Genomic DNA, 21,581 nt, shown 5'->3' with positions numbered 1-21,581 from the left:
AAGGAAAAAAAAATGTAACAAACCAAGATTAGAAAATAAAATAAAATAAAACGAAGGGCAACAAAATCGAAAAGAAAAAAAAAAGGATGTAACAAACGAAGAGTGGTGACAAGTGGCAAAAAGTTAAACGACATGACACTATTCATAGTCATCCTCTTAAAGTTGCATATATAGTAATTATGTTTTATTAACAAAAGCTTACTCTATCCATATTGCATAGATGGAAAGCTGAGAACACAAAATAACAATAGTCTAACGTTTCAGAAACTCTTCCCACCAAGGAACAACATCTGGTGGGAATACTTGGTGGGAATACAGCTCGTGCAATTGCATCCCTTGGAAAAGTTGTTTTTTTTGTCTTATAATTTATATAGGAAAAAGTGTTTCATGTTGTTTTTATCATTTGGTAGAATAGAGCTCGTGCAATGCACGATTTGGGGAATTTCATTGTTGCCATAGTAGCAAAAGTAGGCGGTTCTTCACCATTATACTAATATGATCAAAAGTTCATGTTTAGAGATATGTTTATCTACACTAATTCCACATCAAATTCCTAGCCGGTGATATGATCATAGTGAACAGTGTTTTTAATTTTTTATTTAAAAATTGTTTCACTAAAAGAGGAAGTTAATGGACAATCCAATATCATGGACGTACTCATATTTTTGATTTAAGACAATCACTACAGAATATACTCAGGTCTTGGTATATTGTTCAAAAGAAAAAAAAAACTATATATAATTATTTATGCATGAAGGAATATTGGACTATTGGTTGGAATTAAGCCCAACAAATGACATATTCAATATAAGCCCATTCAACCTTCTGATCTTTCAAACAAGCCCATTCCAAAAATACACCGTTATCAACTTATGGTAGGACCCACATTTCTATCTAGTACATCCACAGGATTTCTATATGCCACTTGTGAAAATCATAACCAATCACAAAATAAAAATATCAGTCACTCCAACGACCCAAAACGCCAAAAATAACCAACACTTTTAAAAAAAATGAAAAACAGTCCAAAACCTTAAAAAAAAAAAAAAAAACTCGCACAACTGAATCACCATGGCAGGAATAAGATCACTTTCAATATCTCCATATTTACCTCCAAAACGACATCGTTCACCCAACACATCAATTCCTAGAAAAATTATCTGTTCCTATACGAACTCGAAACATTTTAAGTTTGAAGTCCATTTCTTAAAAGATTCATGTGTTCATGAACTTATGAATAGTAAAATTGTTGTTAGGAATACTAATAAGGTTTGGAGGATCGGGTCGGATGTTAAATCGGAGTCGTATGAGGTTTCGAAGTCAACAACACCCGGTTCGTTTAAGTTTAAGGATAAACTAGGCGTTGTAACGAATGATGAAAATGAAAACGAGTCTGTTGTTCCTTGGTGGGAAGAGTTTCCGAAACGTTGGACTATTGTTATTTTGTGCTTTTCGGCTTTCCTTCTTTGCAATATGGATAGAGTGAGCTTTTGTCATTTACTACTACTAGTGTTTTATTTTTGTTGTATTGGACATATAGAGTTACGTTGTTGTTGGGGACTTGGGGGTGTGTTACAACTTAGAACTCATGGATGGGGCTACATATACTCGAGAGGGTGCAATTGAACTCGTTGAATAATCTTTTCTTCCCCGTAACTCTACTATAAATTTGATGTGATTTTTTATGTAAGCTTGTATATGAACCACCTGATCTTATCCATAAGCTGTGATAATATTGATAATGAACCCGTCTGACAAACATTCTAGCTCCGCCACTTAGAAGTGTGATCACACATGGCCTCAAAGTTTTTAGACTAACTAAATGTCTAACTATCGGGCTTCTAGGCTTATAATTCAGTTGGGTTTCGGGAAATACCCAAGTTTGAATTTCCTTAAGGACGAACACCATTCATTAGCAGACATCTAAGTGAGTATCTACATTGCCTCTCAGTCTCTCGCATGTTGTTCTTGGGGCGGGGTCTCATGGGCTGGGCAGGGTTTCCAGATATTAACCTTTTGGAAATCTGTAACTACTGGATAACGTTTTTTAGTTGCCATAGTTTGGAGTTTAAGGAATTTTGAATGTTTAATGTTGGATGTTTGAACTAGATTGTGGCAATGTGGCAGGTGAATATGAGTATTGCTATACTACCAATGTCATCAGAGTACCACTGGAATTCTGCGACTGTTGGTTTGATACAGTCATCGTTTTTCTGGGGTTATCTTCTCACTCAGGTTTTCTCAATTCCTTCCTACGTCTTAGTTTGATCCTTGTTGGTGTTAGATTACTAAAAGAATGTGGGAATGGACTAACATATTATTTAGTACTGAAGATTGTGATACAAGAATATGTCATGCTATAAATATACTAAAAATGGAACTAACGGTAATCGAGCTTAGATTGCAGGAGGCATTTGGGCAGACACTGTAGGTGGGAAACGTGTTTTGGCTTTCGGTGTCATTTGGTGGTCTGTAGCTACTGTCCTTACTCCCATTGCTGCAAAGTTTGGATTGCCTTTCCTACTCATAGTCCGTGCTTTCATGGGTATAGGCGAGGTCGATATTTTTCATTCCACATCTCTTTTCAATCTTAGCATTTTTTTGTTGTTCTATAGATTATCTTTTAGTTTCTTAAAAATTTTGTTTGATCGTTATCAGGGCGTGGCCATGCCAGCTATGAACAATCTTCTATCAAAATGGGTTCCTGTTGCAGAGAGAAGTAGATCACTGGCTTTGGTGTATAGTGGAATGTATCTTGGGTCAGTCACCGGGCTTGCCTTTTCACCATTCTTAATACATTCGTATGGATGGCCTTCAGTCTTTTTCTCTTTTGGTTCTTTAGGGACAGTATGGGCTGCAATATGGCTTAATAAGGTAGTTCTTCAATATACAATCACTCTCCTACTTTTGAAACAATAGCTAGAGATAGCAAAATAGTATCAGGTTGGATAATTGGTTGTAAAATGGATGATCTTTTCTAGGGGTTAGTTGATTTGACCCAAAACCCTTTTTGATCAGATCTTATAAAATTTGTAATAACTATTGTGTGAGATATGATTACAGAAGTTGAAATAGCTCAATAATCATTTTTTATTACTCCATAAAAGTACCAAGAGAGTTTTATGCATTATAAAAACCACTTTGGCCAACTCTTGACCCACTTGACCCTTTCCTTTTAGCTGTTTTACTTTACCCATTGATCTGCCGGGATAAAGTTTAACGTAAATCAACCCATTCATAAGTAAATGGGTCAAAATTGCTACCTCTATCGGCAACCAATTAGCCGGCACAATCTTCTCCCCTTAGTTTTAAGATATACGTTCACTATTTCAATGATCTTCTAATGTTAGAGGAATTGTAAAATGTAGGCATACAGTTCACCTCTTGAAGATCCCGAGCTTCGTCCTGAAGAAAAGAAACTGATATTTCGCAATAGAGTATCTGAGGAACCCGTTAAAAATATTCCTTGGGGATTAATCCTGTCAAAAGCACCCGTGTGGGCATTAATAACTTGTCATTTTTGTCATAACTGGGGAACGTTTATACTCCTCACATGGATGCCTACTTATTATAACCAGGTTAGTCGGCCATTATTTGTGTACTAGGACATTTTAATCAATTTTTTGTCTAAATAACTAGAGGTGGAAAGATGTACAGGTTGGATGGGTTGGGTAACAGATCAAAACAGATCCTTCAGAAATGCAGGGTGGAACGGGTTACGTTGACCCTCAAATGCATTAGTCCATTCTTGCCGACTCGCACTTAAGAATCATCTACTAACACATATTTAGCAAAGCCTAACCAAAATCGAATTCAAATAGTTTTATTGTTATATAGACACTTCGGAAAACTAGTGCTGTAGGTAATAAATACAATCAAGTACTACCATATAAATGACAGAAGTTCGAAATTAAATTCAACTTTTGTAATAACATGCTACAGGTTCTGGGCTTTAATCTAACAGAATCTGGGCTATTTTGTGTATTGCCTTGGCTTACAATGGCTTTCTCGGCCAATCTTGGAGGTTGGATAGCTGACACACTAGTAAGCAAAGGGTGGTCTGTGACCACAGTCCGAAAGGTATTTCTCATAGTCATTGCATAGAAACTGTATCAACGAGATTTTGTTCTTCGTAACCGATCTTAGTTATTCTTCTATCATAAAATCAGGTAATGCAGTCTATTGGATTTCTTGGACCTGCATTTTTCTTATCTCAATTAAGCCATGTTGACTCTCCTGCTATGGCTGTTTTCTGCATGGCATGTAGTCAGGTTTGTGATCTATATATATGCATGATTCTGGTTCAACTACATTCTTCTTGAAAAGAAATGACCAAATTTCTTTTCTACAGGGTTCTGATGCCTTTTCACAGTCAGGGTTATACTCGAATCATCAAGATATTGCCCCTCGATATTCAGTAAGCATCACCTTTCTTGAACACTTTTTGATTGACTCAACGATCACAGCAAAGATTTTGCTTTTCCAAAACCAAACCCAAGAGTAAAAAGTGATTTAACTTTTGCTAACCTATGTTTTTTGTTGTTTAACAGGGGGTGCTGCTTGGTTTGTCCAATACTGCAGGAGTTCTCGCTGGTGTCTTTGGAACTGCAGCTACCGGTTACATTTTGCAACACGGTACTGTTTTATCCCTTCATTAGCAAGATACTTGTCTAGATATGGAAAAATGGATGGGCAGGGTAATGGGTCAAAATGGAGAGTAGCTTTTTGTATGTGAAAGTGGGTCAGTTGGGATAACCTGAAATACCTGTCCAAAAATTTAGATTCATGTAACCAATTAACGCCTCAAATATGAGTACTAGACTGTATATATAAATAATCATCTTATGCAGAAATGATTTAGCAGGTTGGGTGACTTTGAACTTTAGCTATTTCTTATGATGTGACCCATATGAACCAATATCATAGATCAAACTGACCCCTATAAGATATGACACCACTATAGTCTCATGTCATAAACCATTCATTGGTGTAGATTATATTCCGTACAAGAGTCCTACATACCCCGACAATACCCAATTAGTACTATTGGAAAGATTAATACAAATCTCAATACTCTATTAAAGGTCTTCCTGTTTTTTGAGTCTTCTTGAACTACTTTGGTGATTGCGCATTATTATTTATTTAATGTAAATAATATACTTTCTTACTTCGTATCCATTTAAGAAGACAGACATCTAAAGTTCATGAAATTTAGTATACAGGTCAGTATTTCCAAAACAAAGCTATAATATCCGAATAGGTTGAAACTTGAAAGTCTACAACGTGCGTTCAAATGCATAAACACCTTCTTAAATTGTAATAACTAGTTATTGTTTGGTTTGAAAGAGAAATATCTGCGCGTATATAGCATATTGGTAGGGAATACACAGGACCTTTAGGAACTTCTTGTGTATTAGTAAATTTTTTGTGATCACATTATTAAAATCATGAAAGAATGGAAAGAAAACACGTTTGCAGGTCAGCCCAACACATCTCTATGCACAGTTATAATATGCTCATTATAACCAGAACCTACTTTGACCAGTTACCGAACCCATCCGACATGCCCATTCATTTTTAAACATTTAAATGGAACTGTTAATATTTGGAGAAGCTTGACACGTGGTGACATATAAGCAGGTTCTTGGGATGAGGTATTTGATGTGGCAATTGGGCTTTATTTGGCTGGAACAGTAATTTGGAACCTTTTTTCGACTGGGGAGAAAATAATCGACTAAATACATATAGTTAAACTGTCACCCATGTTGAGGCGATTTCAAATCGACAAATGGGTGCAAGCATTTCTTGTGGCTTTGGCAGAAACAGCAGTAGTATGTTTCAGAAGCTCAGCAGATGACTTTTATGCACACAGAAATGGTGAGAACATTCCTGTAAATTATGATCATTTCCATAGCCATTTCATAGTTACAACAATAGAAATATAGGAAGATGAGACACACATTTTGATCGATGTATATTCAACAATGCTAATTGCAAAAGTATTTCAGCATTCATGAAATATACCCTTTTGTATGTAATTTTATAGCATATGTGATACTTTGATTTATACGAGTAATTTTTTGCTCGCTTTTTTGGTGTGGTCTAGACACTTTAATTCCAGATTATTCTTATTAATTATATTCAATATACCACTTTAATAACCAGATTATTCTTGTTAGATTTAAGAATATTGCAACTATCATATTTTTTTTTAATATAAAGCATGGTTATAGATGGTTAATCATATTAACCACCTGGCTCATTGAGGGTCTTGCCTCCCTATCTTCTTCGACACATTGCAGTGCAACTCTAACTAGATTTTCCATCCTTTCCCTATCATATTCACTGCTATTTGAAGGACCTACAATCTCCTCAACCCAAGATTCTGTTGATCTTTGCGTTTTTAATCTAACCCAATCAATTAGTGCAAGCTTGGTCTCGTCACTTTCATTGCTTGTTTGATGCACCGCCGCTGGACCCTTTCCTGTTATCATCTCCAGTATCACCACCCCATAGCTGTATACATCAACTTTTGAGGTAATTCGAAGGTTAAATGCCCACTCAGGAGCCATATAACCACGAGTTCCTCGTATCATTGAAAAGTCTGACTGATTGTGGCCACCTCTATCATACAGTTTCGACAGACCAAAATCCGCCACTTTTGGATTATAATTAGCATCCAATAGTATGTTATGTGGCTTCACATCACAATGTAGTACCCACTCTAAACACTCTTCATGTAAATATGCAAGTCCTTTTGCAGTACCCTTTGCAATATCAAACATTGTGTCCCAATTGAGTTTACCAACGCCTAAATTATCAGCTAAAGATCCATTTTCCATATACTCATAAACCACAAGCCTATGCTTTCCTTCGGCACAAAAACCCAATGTCTCTATCAGGTTCATGTGATTCACCTTTCCGATCGTGCTAATCTCTGCTTGGAATTCCACTTCTGATCCACTTTGATGATTAGTGTTCTTGAGCCTCTTGATTGCTACAAGCTTATTTTCTTTTACCCTTCCTTTATACACAATGCAAGCACCACCTCTTCCTATCTCTTCACTAAAATTTTTTGAGGCTTTCTTCAGCTCGCGATATGTAAATTTTCTAAACCCCGTTGTAACTGGAAAGTAGTTTTGCTTGGTTATGTTTGTGATTCTACTTGTACAATACCAGAAAAAAACTATGCACGTTATCTCAATAATACCAATTGTGCATCCGAGCAGCAACAAGAAGTCAAGCAGCTTAAGATGGTGTTTTCTGTCATAAAACCTTACTATGGGTGTCTGCACGGGGCGTGGTGGACAGCTGAAGCTTGATTTGATGGCAGTTTGCTGATAAAACGACGACACCAATCTCCTTGGTAGTTTAACATACATTGGATCATCAATTCCTAACTGAATACCGTTATACAAAGCATTCTTAATGAAACAATAATAGAATCCCTTCTCAGGTAGCCATCCATATTGAAACCCCTTGCAAGAAGTGTCCTGTAAGCAATACTTTTTGCAAGCATTGAGTGTGTAATTAGGGAGCAACCGAATATCATACCCATAGAATTGTGCATGAGGAAGCTTGATAAAATCAAAACCACAGTCATCTTCTTGCATACATAGATGGAATTCTGGTTCACAACCGTAACGCCAATCCAGAGAATTCACCATTTTGAACCCATGTAAGCAAACACATTTGCTGCCCGAATCATGAGAATACGTACAAAGACTATTTGGTCCACAAGTACCATGAATTAAGCATGAATGCTGAATGGCTTGCCACTGAACTTCCCATTTCACCCATCTTCCATGCTTAACAAGACTGTAAACTCTTATATTGCCATCTATGTCAAGCTTCATTATTCTTTGTCTTGTTGTTCCAAAATCAGCTGCTTTGAATCTAAAACCATCCGACGAGTTGAACTCACCATAAAAATCAAGTAACGCTAGACGACTAAATATATACTGCAATCTCCCAACCTCCCAAACTCTAAAACTTGGATGAGGCCAGTAAACACTAGTTGTTTCTGGGCCATCGTATAGTAATCGAAGAATGCTGTCATTATCAAAAAAGAGTTTATATAAACCCGAAGAATAATTAGTAGAACTTCTTGAAGAAACAAGTTGTGTGAACTTGGTAAACGGTTGACCCGGAAGAAGAGTATCTGTTGGATGATCAAAGCTTTGCCAAAGTGGCATTTCCGAATCTTTTCCTTCATGGAGTACAAGGTTACCTGTGTTCTGTAGTTGCAGTAAAACTTCTGCAGTCATTGACTTTGTATTGGTTGACCAAATAATAAAATCACCAGCATCTGTCAAAACAAGATTGCCATTTTCTGATAATGAGAGTTTTGACTGCTTTCCATTCACCGGTGTATCTCGGTTAGCCATCCAAACCACCATACGACCTTCTCCTGGTGTGGTTTGCTCAGAGAACCACACTGCAAACGCGTACGCGTTCACCCCAACTTGATGAAAACCGGCTGTGAAAAGGCCATCAGACGAAACGAGAAGTTGGTCTTTGTTTTCAACAGACAGTGATGTGCCTCTAGTTAAGTAAGAATGACAAGATTTTGGTGTCTGGGATAAAATTGTTATTATTATTATTATGATAAAACTATGAAAATGAAATAATGCAGCCATCATTTTCAAGATATGGTCAAATGGGTCACTCTTAGTTCTATATATATATACACTTGTAGTTGTTAACTACAAGAATGTTATAAACGTTCCATTATAAGCATTATTATAAGTAAGGCCAAGAATATTGACTTTCAAAAAAGTTACGGTTACATATATTGAAGTGGTAGTTGGTTGCCTTTATTCTTATTACCCTATTTATTGCTGTTTTTTATGGATTTTGGGTCCTAATATATGGAGGAGGTTGATATATAGATAGTCTTACCCATATCAAAGGTAAAGAGGCTACTTCCAGGTTCTACCATAGGTAGAAAAGGATATCCAGCCTTGCTGAGCATGAGGATCGAACCCATAACCTCTGTTTTCAAAGGCATGAGCTCCAACCACTGATCCAACCCAGTTGGTTTTATATGCATTTCTAAAATGTTTACTAAAAATTGTATAAAATAAAATATTCAAATATTAGTTTAATTTAACTGTACGCAAAACTAAATATAATACTAGGGATTTTAAGTTTACAAATTAATTACAAGCAAACATTTATAAATTGATGAGACAAATTAAGTGAACTAATTATGTCATAATTTTTTACCTTCAAATATTAAATAATTGATAATTATATCTCAATATTCTGAAAGCACTAGAACCCCTAATATATACTCATACATACTTATAGTTATTACTACTAAATATTAGATCTTTATATATTCAATTTATAAAAACTTATAATTTCGAAGATATATTGTTCTAAGTATTGTTATACTTTGCAAATTGTAGTACAATAATCACAGGTTCGTCATTTGATCATGATGTGACCCATAACACGAATAGGTTTATTATCAATCACTTGTCCTATAATAATTAAACAACAATTCAGATTGTTTTCATATTCTTTGATAACAATTAGGATTCTTGATTTAAATGACAATTGTAACTTTAAAAAATTAAATATAAATACTTTTTGTAATTTTTTTCAAAAATTATATAAAAAAAAATCTTCTTAAGTTGATGGCTAAAAATAAAAATAAATTAAGTACCCAGGGTTAAAAACTGTAAATTATTGATAGGAAACAAAAAAGTATAAATTAATGATAATTTTCTACAAATTAATATAAATACTAATATAATAATATATTTGGATAATGATTATTAAGATTTTTTAATTTATAGTTTATCTAAATGATGACATAAGCGAGAGACAATTTGATGAATTTAAACGATTTGATTGGTTAATAAGTCATTAGTTCAACTGTCTTATAGTATATATTAAGATTAAGATTAAGATTAAGATTAAGATAAGATTAAGATTAAGATTAAGAATTTTTTTTTAAAAAAATTTAATATACACTTATAGTTATTAATCACAAGAATGTTAAAAACGTTCCGCTAATAAACATTACAATAACTAAGGCCAAGAATATTGACTTTCAAAAAAAGTCATCGACTCATCGTCACTAGAATTAAAATGGTCGGTAAGCTTTTTTCTAATTCTTTTTATTTACGTTGTAGATGTATATGTTTGTACATGTAATCTAACATAATAACTGAAATAGAGCCAAATTTTTCTTTTTAACAATTAAATGTAGTCATTGTGCTACTGATGTCTCATGTAGTAGATTCAAAATTTCTAGTTAATAGTTATCATAGACTTGTCAAATTATTATTGTTGTATTAAAATTGTGTCCTGCTAATGCACGTTTCAAATATATAGCAGGTTTCGAATATTTTAGCAAGGATATATTAAGGTTGAAGGTGGCTACATCTGATATTTGTGAGTAAGAGAGAGACTGTGTTATACTATAAAGTTGATTCATATATATTTAGGTTAGATATATTTAGTTGAAATTTTAACTTATAGTAGATATCAAATCTCTATTTTAATTCATTTTATTATGTTTTTGAATAATTGATATTGTATTATGTGATTTGAGTACGGAAAGATAAAATTAAAGTTTTTTTTTACTTAATACACTTAATAATTAAGAACTTAATGTATTCAGTCAAATTTCATGTTTTTTTTTTACTTAATAAACAAAAATAACCGTCAATTACCAATTTTTTACTTAATACATTCAGACATTATTTATACATTCAGTTACTTAATACATTCAACACTTAATGACTAAAAAAAGGAACGACCCCTAAATAATTTTTATAAGTAGTTTACAACTTATTATTTATATATATCTATACTACTTTATAAAAATTATCACATTCCCACTCTTAACACTTTTCAACACTTTCTCTCATAAAAATGTCCCCATACAAAATGATTATTTTACCCTTAATAAATTAATTAATTATCTCTCTTTTATTTATAAATTTAAACATCTCTACTCAAAATACTTATATTATCCTTAATGAATTAATTTACTCCTAAATAGCTACACTACCCCTTTTACATTAATTATTTTTACAATAATAACCACACCATAATGCCACCACCACTACCAATCACCGCCGCCACCACCAACACCACACCGCTGCTACCACCATTACCGCCACATTGTACGGGTAAAATGCTAGTTTTACTTTATAAAAACCGAATGTACAGAAAGATCCATATTCAAACATAGGAATGAATATCTTTCAGGTTTGGCCATACAGATAGTAACTTATTTTCATGTTTTAAACGACAATCAAGATAATCTTACTGTCATTTTTTTTATGTCATTTCAAAGTTTTTCGACTTTAAACACAACAGTCAAATATGTTAAAAGAAATAGTTTGCTGATATACATGATATATCCAAAGTCCAAACACCCCTCTTGAACCATGGTAACCAACCATAAATATGATTGTCGGTTTCGTAGAAAATGGTCAATTCTGGGAGGTGCATATATAGGCAAATATGTTGAGCCTACATTGTACGGATTCATCAGAATCAACCATGACAACATATCAACCATAACATGTGTGATGTCTCTTGTTTCATTAAATTCTACAACTAGACTTTGTCCATAACATTAAAACATCCAGCTACTAACCCAGTTATCCATTTTCAAAACAATTGAAATCAACACATAAAAATAATGGATTTATTTGAAATTATAACTAAATGCCTGAAACTCGTTTAATCATATACAACAATTATTCAACAAGAAACGGAATTAGACCCAGTTGATGAAGAAGAAGAGTTGATGAAGTCGATGCAGTCCTTAATAGCTTCTGCTCTTTGAGAATCGATAGGAGACACAGAAATCCGTTTTGGTGTTCCTGAGGAAGATACCTTAGTGGAACCCCGTTTCTGGGGAGCTACAAAACAAAAAACTGCCACCATCCAACCACCAACATGTTTAAGGTACTTAACGGGCGACATATATCTGCAAGTCATTGAAATCTTTGTTCCACCATGAACCCGTTTACTAGAATTCGATTTGCTGGACATGGTAGTTCACGTGTTTACTTTACGCTATACGTGCGTACCGTGTTCCTTGGAGGCAGGGGCAGAGTGGAGAGAAGGAATGAAAGCGGGGTTTGTACATACAATGTGAAATGGGCAAATGTGAAGAGAGATGGTAGGAGGTCTTTATATGGAAAGCAACAATAGAATAATTTCTAGTTGATGAGTTGTACAGAACAAGGGCTATTATGAATTTATCTATGACAATAGGGGTAGTATGAAACCTGTTCGGCTGTTCTTAAATTGGACCTACCAGTAGTAGTACAAATAAATCAAGGTTTCAAAGAACAATCAAACAGTTTTCTCAACATGTACTCTGCATATAATGGACAGATAGAGCCATAATAGCACAGTTACATATATGGAATGTTACTAGAAAACACATCAAGAAGAAATATTACCACATTCTCAATTCTTACTTCAGAGTTCAGATACCCCCCACAATAAATGATTATTTAGGATAGAAGGTGGTACTTACCGGGTGGACTTAAAGGAGACTTGTGTATGTTAACGTGTTCTTTAAATAATATTCATTAAACAAGATACTCAAATAACGGATTTCTTGCGTATTCAGGAAAGAGGTGACAATTTCAAATAAATGATTTATGAATGAGTACATTAGGGGTTTTGTGTTGTCTCAAACAGTTAAAAAGTCGCCCAGATAACACAACGCTACCTGTGGTAGAAACAGCCGCCTCAACCAGAACCCGTTTTGACCAGTTACCCAACCCGCCCACCTTGTCATAGCTAATTATCTATTACAGTAAAGCTTGTGTTTACATGCATCTTTCTTAAAGACTATACATCATAAATGACTATCTCCAGGAATCATACAGGTTAGACATAATATCCAAAGGAGGTGCAATGGGACTAAGCAAGATAAACGAGGAAAATGCAAAGGGAGTTAGCAGGAGAAGAATAAATTGGATCATTCTTAAACTAATCATTTTCCTAATTTAGGAACCCTAAATATGCTTTGATAGCAAGATCATTTATCCTAAATATGCTTTGATAGCATGACTACTTTCTTTATCTCAATGGGACCAACTGATATGATTATTGTATTTGTTATTCGAATAACAAATTTACTCTAGAACAATCATATATTCACATATATGCACCTTTAATAGGAACTAAACAGATTACTACAAATATTGGTTCGTTTTTTTGACTAACAAGACTACAATCAAGTCAGCATTAATCATGTTTTCTAAGTGGTCAAGGTGGTATTTAAGTCACATTCCACACAATAGGTAGCAGTTAATGTAAAATCTACTCAGGCAGAGCACATTATATGAAAGGATGTTTTTTTTGGGCACTATAGGTCTATAGGATGAGCAAAATACACGAAACTATACCACTTTTTATTCATAACTAACAGAAAACCGAATTATAAGTGTTTACGATTTCTCTCCGGCATAACGATGACTAGAAAGGTAAGCAACAATAGAATCATTATGAACTGATGAGTTGTACGGAACAAGGTATTTTATGATTTTATCTCTGACTATAGGGGCAGTCTGAAACCTATTTTAAGATTGGACCCACCAGTAGTACAAATAAATCAAGGTTTTCAAAGAACAATCAACAGTTTTCTCAATATGTACACCACATATAATGGCAAATAAAGCCATAATAGCACAGTTCCATATTTGGAACATAACTAGAAAACACCATCAAGAAGAATAATTTCCACATGCTCACTTCTTATTTCAGATGTCCCCCACAATAAATGATATTTAAGATAGACGGTAGTACTTACCAGGTGGGCTTAAAGGAAACTGGTGTATGCAAATGTTCTTTTTCAAGTACTTAATCTGTCCGAAGAAAATGTCCACATGAAACTGGCACTTAAAAAATGTGTATTATTGCTTAAATAATTGCTATATGACATTTTTACACTCACTTTTTACACATAACTTTAATAATCTAGTTTGGAAACATTATTAGGGGTAGGAAAGTAAATTTGACATGTAACTTTTAGAAGTTGACATTTATTATGAGGGAAACTAACATAGAGATGTGTACATCTACTTTGGGACGGAAGGAGTACTATTCATCAAAAGAGATACTCCAATACCGTATTTATTGAATAGTCAGGAGAGGTTGTAAATGCAACCCATTATTCATAAATGATTACATTGGGGTTGTTAGGATTTAGGAATAAAACCACACACACACACAATAGGGAAAAAATAACAAGAATGAAGAACCCAAGAGATTTAACGTGGTATCTCACACTAAACTATGTGAACTAATCCACGGGGGGCAAAGAGTAGGGCTGCCAACGAGGCGAGCTTTTTTTGAGCAACTCAAGCTCGACTCGATCAAGTCGAACTATTATCGAGCTCGAGCCCGAGCCATAAAATCAAGCTCGAAATAGATATCAAGTCGAGCTCGAGCTTTACATAGCTCGGTTCGAATACTTATCGAGCTTTTTGAGCTTTTAATATATTATGTATTTATTTGCATATATAATACTTTAATAGTCAAGTCCCGTCGAGCTTTTCAAGCTTTTAGAGTTTCGAGTTGAGCTCGAGCCAATTTATTAACATAACAAGCTAAGGTCGGGCCTTTTTCGAGCTTTTCGAGCCGAGCTTGAGCCATATTTTACTATCCCGAGTCGAGCTCGAGCCTACATACTGAAAGGTCGAGCTATCGAGCCGAGCTCGAGCCCTGTCGAGCTCGGCTCGGCTCAGTAACACCCCTAGCAAAGAGGTTTTCTTATTGATTTTCCATACAATACATGTACAAGAGATAAGAATATATAGGCTACGATTAGTGTACAGGGAAAGCACTCTCGACTCTGCTAGAAATCTACAACCCTTTGAAGATATCAAATGTGCGAAGAAACAAAGTAACACTAGAGATGGCAAGATGGTGAGGCTGGTAGAGTACTGGGTCCAGTCAAAATAGATTGAATCGGGTAGCTTAAACTGAACACATTTTTTCTCAACGTATAATAATCTATACTATCTAATAAAACAAACGACCTTTTTTTTCTTTAAACTTTCTACCTTTGAAAAGAAAAAAATATCGTTCTTCTTTATTCACTAATTTAAATAACTACATCTAATACACCTATAATACCCTTAATGAAATAATTTACAGTATAGATCCTCCAACACTTAAAATAACTACAACACCACCTTTAACATCAATTACTTTTACATTCACCACCATCTTCGCCCCCATCACCGTCCTCACTGCTGCCCCACCACCGTCACCACCACCACCTCCGCCGTCACTACTCCCGCCGCCGCATTGCGCGGGCATAAGTCTAATTAGTCTTTAAATAAAAACGATATGGGTTTTATGCATATAAATATACTTCAGGAGACTTTCCTCCCGTTTGGACCCACACTACCCATTCAACACATCTCCTTGAAGCTGATGTTCTATTTGACTTGTATTGCATTAAATATTAACCCTAATGGACATATTCATAAGTAAATGGGTCGAACTTGCCACTTCTAAAAAAGTTATATACAGGCACATTCTTGTCACAACTAATCATATATCTTGCTAAGCCCAAACGCTAGTCCAATCTGAGATGATTCATGAGCTCGCCTGACTATTTTAGCAGACTTTGGACCTAAGTGTGGTTTTGACTAGTCATCTCAGCAGCCCACACTCCTTTTTTTTTTTAACAGGACCTACACTCTTACAAACTAGTTTTACCCCAAATGGGGACTTTTTATTGCCATTTCTTCATACGAACGTTACTTTCATATGATCCTACAAGAGCCCTAGACAAAAGGGAATGATGCCAACTCATGGCAGATTGATATACGCAGAACCGAAGTTCTTTGATATTAAATGACAGAATACATACAAACACTCTTGTATTTAACCAAACTTACAAAAGAAGCCTTGAAACGTGTAAAACATTGAGAAAAAAAAAAACTTCATCACTTTGTAACTACAAATTGCTGCAACCAGTATAACAGTGCCTGAATAAAACCAACCCCTATCTCAGCAAACTATTCAGAATCCTTTACAAGTAGTATTTCAGTACCAATATCAATGGCGCTATCTAAGAAATCCCTAAATTCTTCGATACTTCCAAACGAGTAAGGAGATGCAAAGTCACTATCCAAATTATACCAAACCCCATTAATCCTTCTCAAGGAAACCCAATGTCTACCCTTCCAAATTCCAGCGTACCTTTTCACAGGAACATTTAACACGATTCCCATTAACTTACCTTCATTTTCATCGAGATCAATGGAAGCTGCTTTGTTTCTCCTATCATGCCAAACTACCCTCTTCCCCTTCCCTTCAACCGCAGAAATTAACACATTAATATCGTAATTACCTGTTAGTGAATTATGATGAGGCTTGAAGATAACTGAAAGCGGTGTCCAGTTGCCTTTGTATGGGTCTTCTAGAACTAGCTTTTCCGCTATCTGATCCAAATCTTTGCGTGTAAATGCATTCTTTTCCTGAACCACGGCATAAAAAAAAATCAACAAAATCGCCCATAAATCCAAATAAATGAAACTTATTAATATATATACAAAATAAAATGACATGGTCTAATTCCAAGAATCTGACATGAATTGAAGATATTAGGTCAAATGCCCAAAGTTCTATTAAATTGGTGATAGAACTGCAGCATTTTCAACAATTGAATTAGGGTTTACAATACAAAGAGAAAGAAAAAATTCTGTTACGGGGAATTGAATAAATGACAACCAACTACAGGCTGATCCCTATTTACTACTTTAGATTCACATTCATTCAACATCATGTGGATACAAAATTACATAACTCATCCAAATAACAATTCCGGTACTAGTCTGTTTTAAAGGTAGCCAACTCATTGTTCCAAAACTATAGCCAAACTTTTATTTGTGCAACTAAAATCCAAGAAAGGGATACAGAAAAGTAGCATAATTTCTTCTTTAGGAGTGTGAAAAAGTCGGCAACATAGTAGTCTACCCGGTAAAACTCAGCAACACAGTAGTCTACTCGGTAACAATTATACAGAAATTTATTTTCTTTAGCAGAATTCATTTTTTTCTTTACCAGACAAACACAGTAGTCTACTCGGTAACAATTAGAAACAAAAATCGGTTTTCGGTACATAGCGGTTCAGAACGTGTCTAGCAGACTAGCACCAATCTGAATCCAAAACAGATTCTTTTTTCAACCTTTCTACATCAGTTAAAGCATAAGATAATTGGACTAGTAACGGATTTAAGGTCGGATATCCTGTACTCATATTCTCACATTCTCAGAAAGCGGTCGGGTTTTACACAAACCCTAACTTGACCTAATACAAAATCACTACTAAGCTAATAGCAATGTTCAGCACAATAAACAGATAATTTCAACTAATAATTTCATAATAAAATTCCTCAATTGAACTTATGCAAATAAATTAGAATAATTTCCAAATTGGCGGCATATATACACACACACACATATATATATACAGAGAAGAAGAAAACCTGGAAAAGATTATTGAGAGCGTGTAAAAGACAAAATTGTAATTTTTGTCTTTCATGATATACTTTCATCTTCTTCTTTTCATTTTCATCTTCCATCGCCCTTCAAAAACAAAAAAAAATATTTTCTGTCCACCTTTCAAAAAAAATATATGCTATATATCCTCTTTCCAAATTTATTACTATTATTTCTTATTATTTTATAGAGTTTATTACTACTTACTAGTTTATTTTATAGAGTTAATTACACTTCTTGTCCATGTTGTTTACACAATAATACAGATTTCATCTCTAACTTCTCAAAATTATATATATGATCATTAAACATTTAAACTTGACACTTTGTGTACTAACACCTGTTAAAAAATGGTTAATTAAACAAACATTTTATTGGAAATCTACATAGGATATTGTATACCGTCAATGTCCCTCCGATTTTCGTGTTAGTTTGATTGACACTTGTGCGCACTTGGACTCTTCTCAAGGTCGTCCCAATAGTATACATGGGCTAGGCATTGGCCTAAGGCCTCCAAAACCAAAAGGCCTCAATTTTATTATATGTTCAGTTTAAAATAGAGTTTTGGGCTATAATAGTCTCAACGAGTGTTAGCGGATTCTTAAGCGACATTATTTTAACTTTTAGCAACACTGTTTCCATTGATAAATGACAACGTAGAAGTAGTTTTTTGTGTTTTAACTTTAACTAATATGTATCATGTGACTTAGTGTCTTTGGTTTATAATATCAATTTATTATTATTGGTGATTCATTATATGGTTGTTTTTAATCAGAATGATTTGAGTTTAAACTACTATTATATCCGGTCAATGACCGGGAATAACAAGCTAAAAAAGTAGTTACTTTGTAACTTTATTTGTGCATTTTACACATAAAACTTTAATTTTATTGTGCATTTTACGAACTATGATAAAAAAAAATGTTAACCCCTTAAATCAAAATTGTCAACAAAGAGTTACATTATACTAATAAATGTAAATATAGTTTCATGCTCCAAGTAATTGATATAATGGAAAGAAACATTGTTATAAACTTAAAATAAAACCAACAAAAATTGCATTTGTTCCGATAAATTATTTGGAATGAACCCACAACCTCAAGAAGGTATGCATATAAGCCATTAATGTTAATATTGACTTTGTTAAGTGAATGCCATTTTTTTTATATCTTCTTCATAGTCATTAGCCAGTAGCCACTAAACAAATAACACCATTAGCCACTAAACAGATGACACTAATATGGTTACTGTTCACCTAAAAACTTTTTAAATAGGTTATATATAATATCTTCTTATAAATTTTGGGCTAAACTGTTATTTCGGCAAACTATGGACACACATTTTGTGCTAAACTGTCGTTTCGGCAAACTATGGACACACAAAATGTTGCCAATATATCTTGTCTAAGACCCCAAAAAGGCTTAAGCCGACACTAACTCTTCTATGTAGTCCACTACTTCTAGCGATATTTGAAATGACTCATCAATCATAGATTTCAATCCTATGGTGTACAGATTGTAAATGTAAACGTAGATACTAAAAGTATTTGGATACTAAAATAAAAGTCCGTATTGGATTATATGATTAATATCAAGTTGTGATAATAGAGGGACTGAAGATGTACATATTAATATTCAGGGGTTCAACCTGTTATATTTATAGTTAGTTTGTTACGTGTATAGATATAGACGGTTAGATGTATAGATATAGTGAGAGAAATATAGCTGCTGTATATATACTCCATTACTTTACATTTTTATTTTAATGGAAGTTATATTCATTTTCCACATTTCTCTTCCGCTTATATGGTGTCATTCATCAAAGATCCATGGTCTATACCCCTCAACAAAATGGGGTAGTTGAGAGAAAACATAGACACTTAATAGAAACTGCTAGATCTCTTAAGCTTCATGCTGGTTTACCTTCAAAATTTTGGGGAGATTGTGTTTTGGCAGCAACCTATTTGATCAATAAAATGCCAATGAAACAACTTTCTTGGAAAACTCCTTTTGAAATTTTGCACAATAAAATTCCTTCCTATGATCAGTTAAAAACCATTGGTTGTTTATGCTATGCTTCCAATGTTAAACCCAACAAGGATAAGTTTGGCCCAAAAGGAATTAAGTGCATTTTGATTGGTTATCCTCCAGGTCAAAAAGGTTATAAACTCTATAATCTTTCTACTCATGAAGAGTTTTTTAGCAGGGATGTTATTTTTGAGGAACATATTTTTCCATTCAAAAATTCCAATGTGTCTTCTCCTGATATATCTTCTTCCATGCCTTCTTTTGGTACTAATCCTGATGAAGAAATTTGTTATCCTACATCTGATCCTGCTCCTATTCCAAATGAGTCTGACAATGATACTACTCCTATTGATGATAATATATCTGTTCCTGTTCCTAATCCTCCAATTCTTCCTCCTACTTCTGTTCCTATCTCTTCTAATCTGCCTATTGTTCCTTTGAGACAATCTTCTAGAGTTCCAAAGAGTCCTGCTTGGTTAAAAGATTTTGTCACTACTACTAAGGGGTCAAAAAGTCCATCTTACCCACTGTTTGCTAAGACCGATTTCCTTCATATCCCACAAGATCATATGGCTTTTCTAGCCAATGTCTTTAGTACTTCTGAACCTAAAATATATGATCAAGCACATGAGCATTCTGGTTGGGTAGAGGCCATGGAAAAGGAGATTGAAGCTTTAGAGAAGAATGAAACTTGGGAGTTAACTTCATTACCTTCTGACAAAAAGGCCATTTCTTCTAAATGGGTCTATAAGATCAAATACAATCCTGATGGGTCTATAGAAAGATTGAAAGCTCGATTGGTTATAAGAGGTTTTGATCAAAGGGAAGGGACTGATTACAAGCACACATTTTCACCAGTGGCTAAATTAGCAACTGTAAGGGTTTTGATTGCTTTAGCTACTGCAAAAGACTGGCCTCTTCATCAGTTAGACATCAATAATGCATTTTTGCATGGTTATTTGGATGAGGAAATTTACATGCTTCCACTAAAAGGGTATACAAAGGCATTACCAGGACAGGTATGCAAATTAAAAAGGTCTCTTTATGACCTAAAGCAAGCTTCAAGACAGTGGAATCATGAATTGTCAAAGTTTCTGGTAAATCTAGGATATGTGCAGTCTAAAAATGATTATTCCTTGTTTACAAAATGCAACAATGGTCATTTTGTGGCTGCCCTTGTGTATGTGGATGATGTGCTTCTTACTGGGGATTGTGAAGCAAAAATTTTAGCAACAAAGACAGCTCTTGATCATAAGTTTACTATTAAGGATCTTGGTTTGGCAAAATACTTCTTGGGTATTGAAATTTGTAGAACTTCTGCTGGAACCTACCTAAATCAAAGAAAATATATCCTTGATTTATTGCAAGATGCTGGTCTTACTGCCTCTAAACCTAGTCCTTATCCTCTTCCACCAAATTTGAAGTTATCCACTAATAAAGGAATATTGTTGAAGGATAGTGGACCATATAGAAGATTAATTGGCAGACTTCTTTATCTGACCATGACCAGGCCAGATTTCTCTTACAGTGTGCAGCATTTGAGCCAGTTTGTAGCAGAACCAAGAGATGTTCATATGCAAGCAGCAATTCATCTTCTCAAATACTTAAAAGGCACTGTCTCTAAAGGGTTGTTTTATCCCATACAACCTCATTTAAAACTTATTGGGTTTTCTGATGCTGATTGGGCTTCCTGCATCATGACTAGGAGATCCCTCACTGGTTATTGTATATTTTTGGGTCATGCTCTTGTTTCCTGGAAAACATAGAAACAAGCTACAGTCTCTAGGTCGTCCACTGAGGCTGAATATAGAAGTATGGCTGCTACTACTTGTGAATTATTGTGGTTGAGCTTTCTTTTAAAAGATTTGCAGATTCAAGTTAAACTTCCTATCACTCTTTTCTGTGACAACAAATCTGCCCAGCAAATTGCAGCTAATCCATGTTTTCATGATAGAACCAAACATCTAGCAATTGATTGTCATTTCACCAGGGATAAGGTTCAAGAAGGATTTATTCAAACTGCTTTTATTCCCTCTCATTTACAGA

General features: G+C 34.5%; 3 protein-coding genes across 3 annotated transcripts; 1 reads left to right on the top strand and 2 right to left on the bottom strand.

Moving 5' to 3' along the window:
- The first annotated feature begins 996 nt into the window (after positions 1–996).
- Positions 997–6,076, top strand: LOC122581598 (sodium-dependent phosphate transport protein 1, chloroplastic). The gene is made up of 10 exons (XM_043753841.1): positions 997–1,482; positions 2,128–2,235; positions 2,401–2,556; positions 2,659–2,874; positions 3,369–3,578; positions 3,943–4,080; positions 4,170–4,271; positions 4,352–4,417; positions 4,551–4,635; positions 5,641–6,076. Exons 1-10 carry the CDS (start codon positions 1,072–1,074, stop codon positions 5,736–5,738), a joined length of 1,590 nt encoding a protein of 529 aa, XP_043609776.1. The 5' UTR covers positions 997–1,071; the 3' UTR covers positions 5,739–6,076.
- On the bottom strand, positions 6,067–12,024 carry LOC122581563 (putative receptor protein kinase ZmPK1). The gene is made up of 2 exons (XM_043753793.1): positions 11,743–12,024; positions 6,067–8,576 (listed from the first exon to the last, which is right to left on the bottom strand). Exons 1-2 carry the CDS (start codon positions 12,022–12,024, stop codon positions 6,228–6,230), a joined length of 2,631 nt encoding a protein of 876 aa, XP_043609728.1. The 3' UTR covers positions 6,067–6,227.
- Positions 12,025–15,829: 3,805 nt separating this feature from the next.
- LOC122581969 (josephin-like protein) lies at positions 15,830–17,594 on the bottom strand. Its single transcript, XM_043754302.1, has 2 exons — positions 17,496–17,594; positions 15,830–16,484 (listed from the first exon to the last, which is right to left on the bottom strand). Exons 1-2 carry the CDS (start codon positions 17,589–17,591, stop codon positions 16,023–16,025), a joined length of 558 nt encoding a protein of 185 aa, XP_043610237.1. The 5' UTR covers positions 17,592–17,594; the 3' UTR covers positions 15,830–16,022.
- Between the last annotated feature and the right edge of the window lie 3,987 nt (positions 17,595–21,581).

This window comes from Erigeron canadensis, chromosome 9 (assembly GCF_010389155.1).
Source record: "Erigeron canadensis isolate Cc75 chromosome 9, C_canadensis_v1, whole genome shotgun sequence".
NCBI classification, from domain to species: Eukaryota; Viridiplantae; Streptophyta; class Magnoliopsida; order Asterales; family Asteraceae; genus Erigeron; species Erigeron canadensis.
Note: the sequence above shows the minus strand (reverse complement) of the source record. Positions and strands in the feature narration are given on the sequence as shown.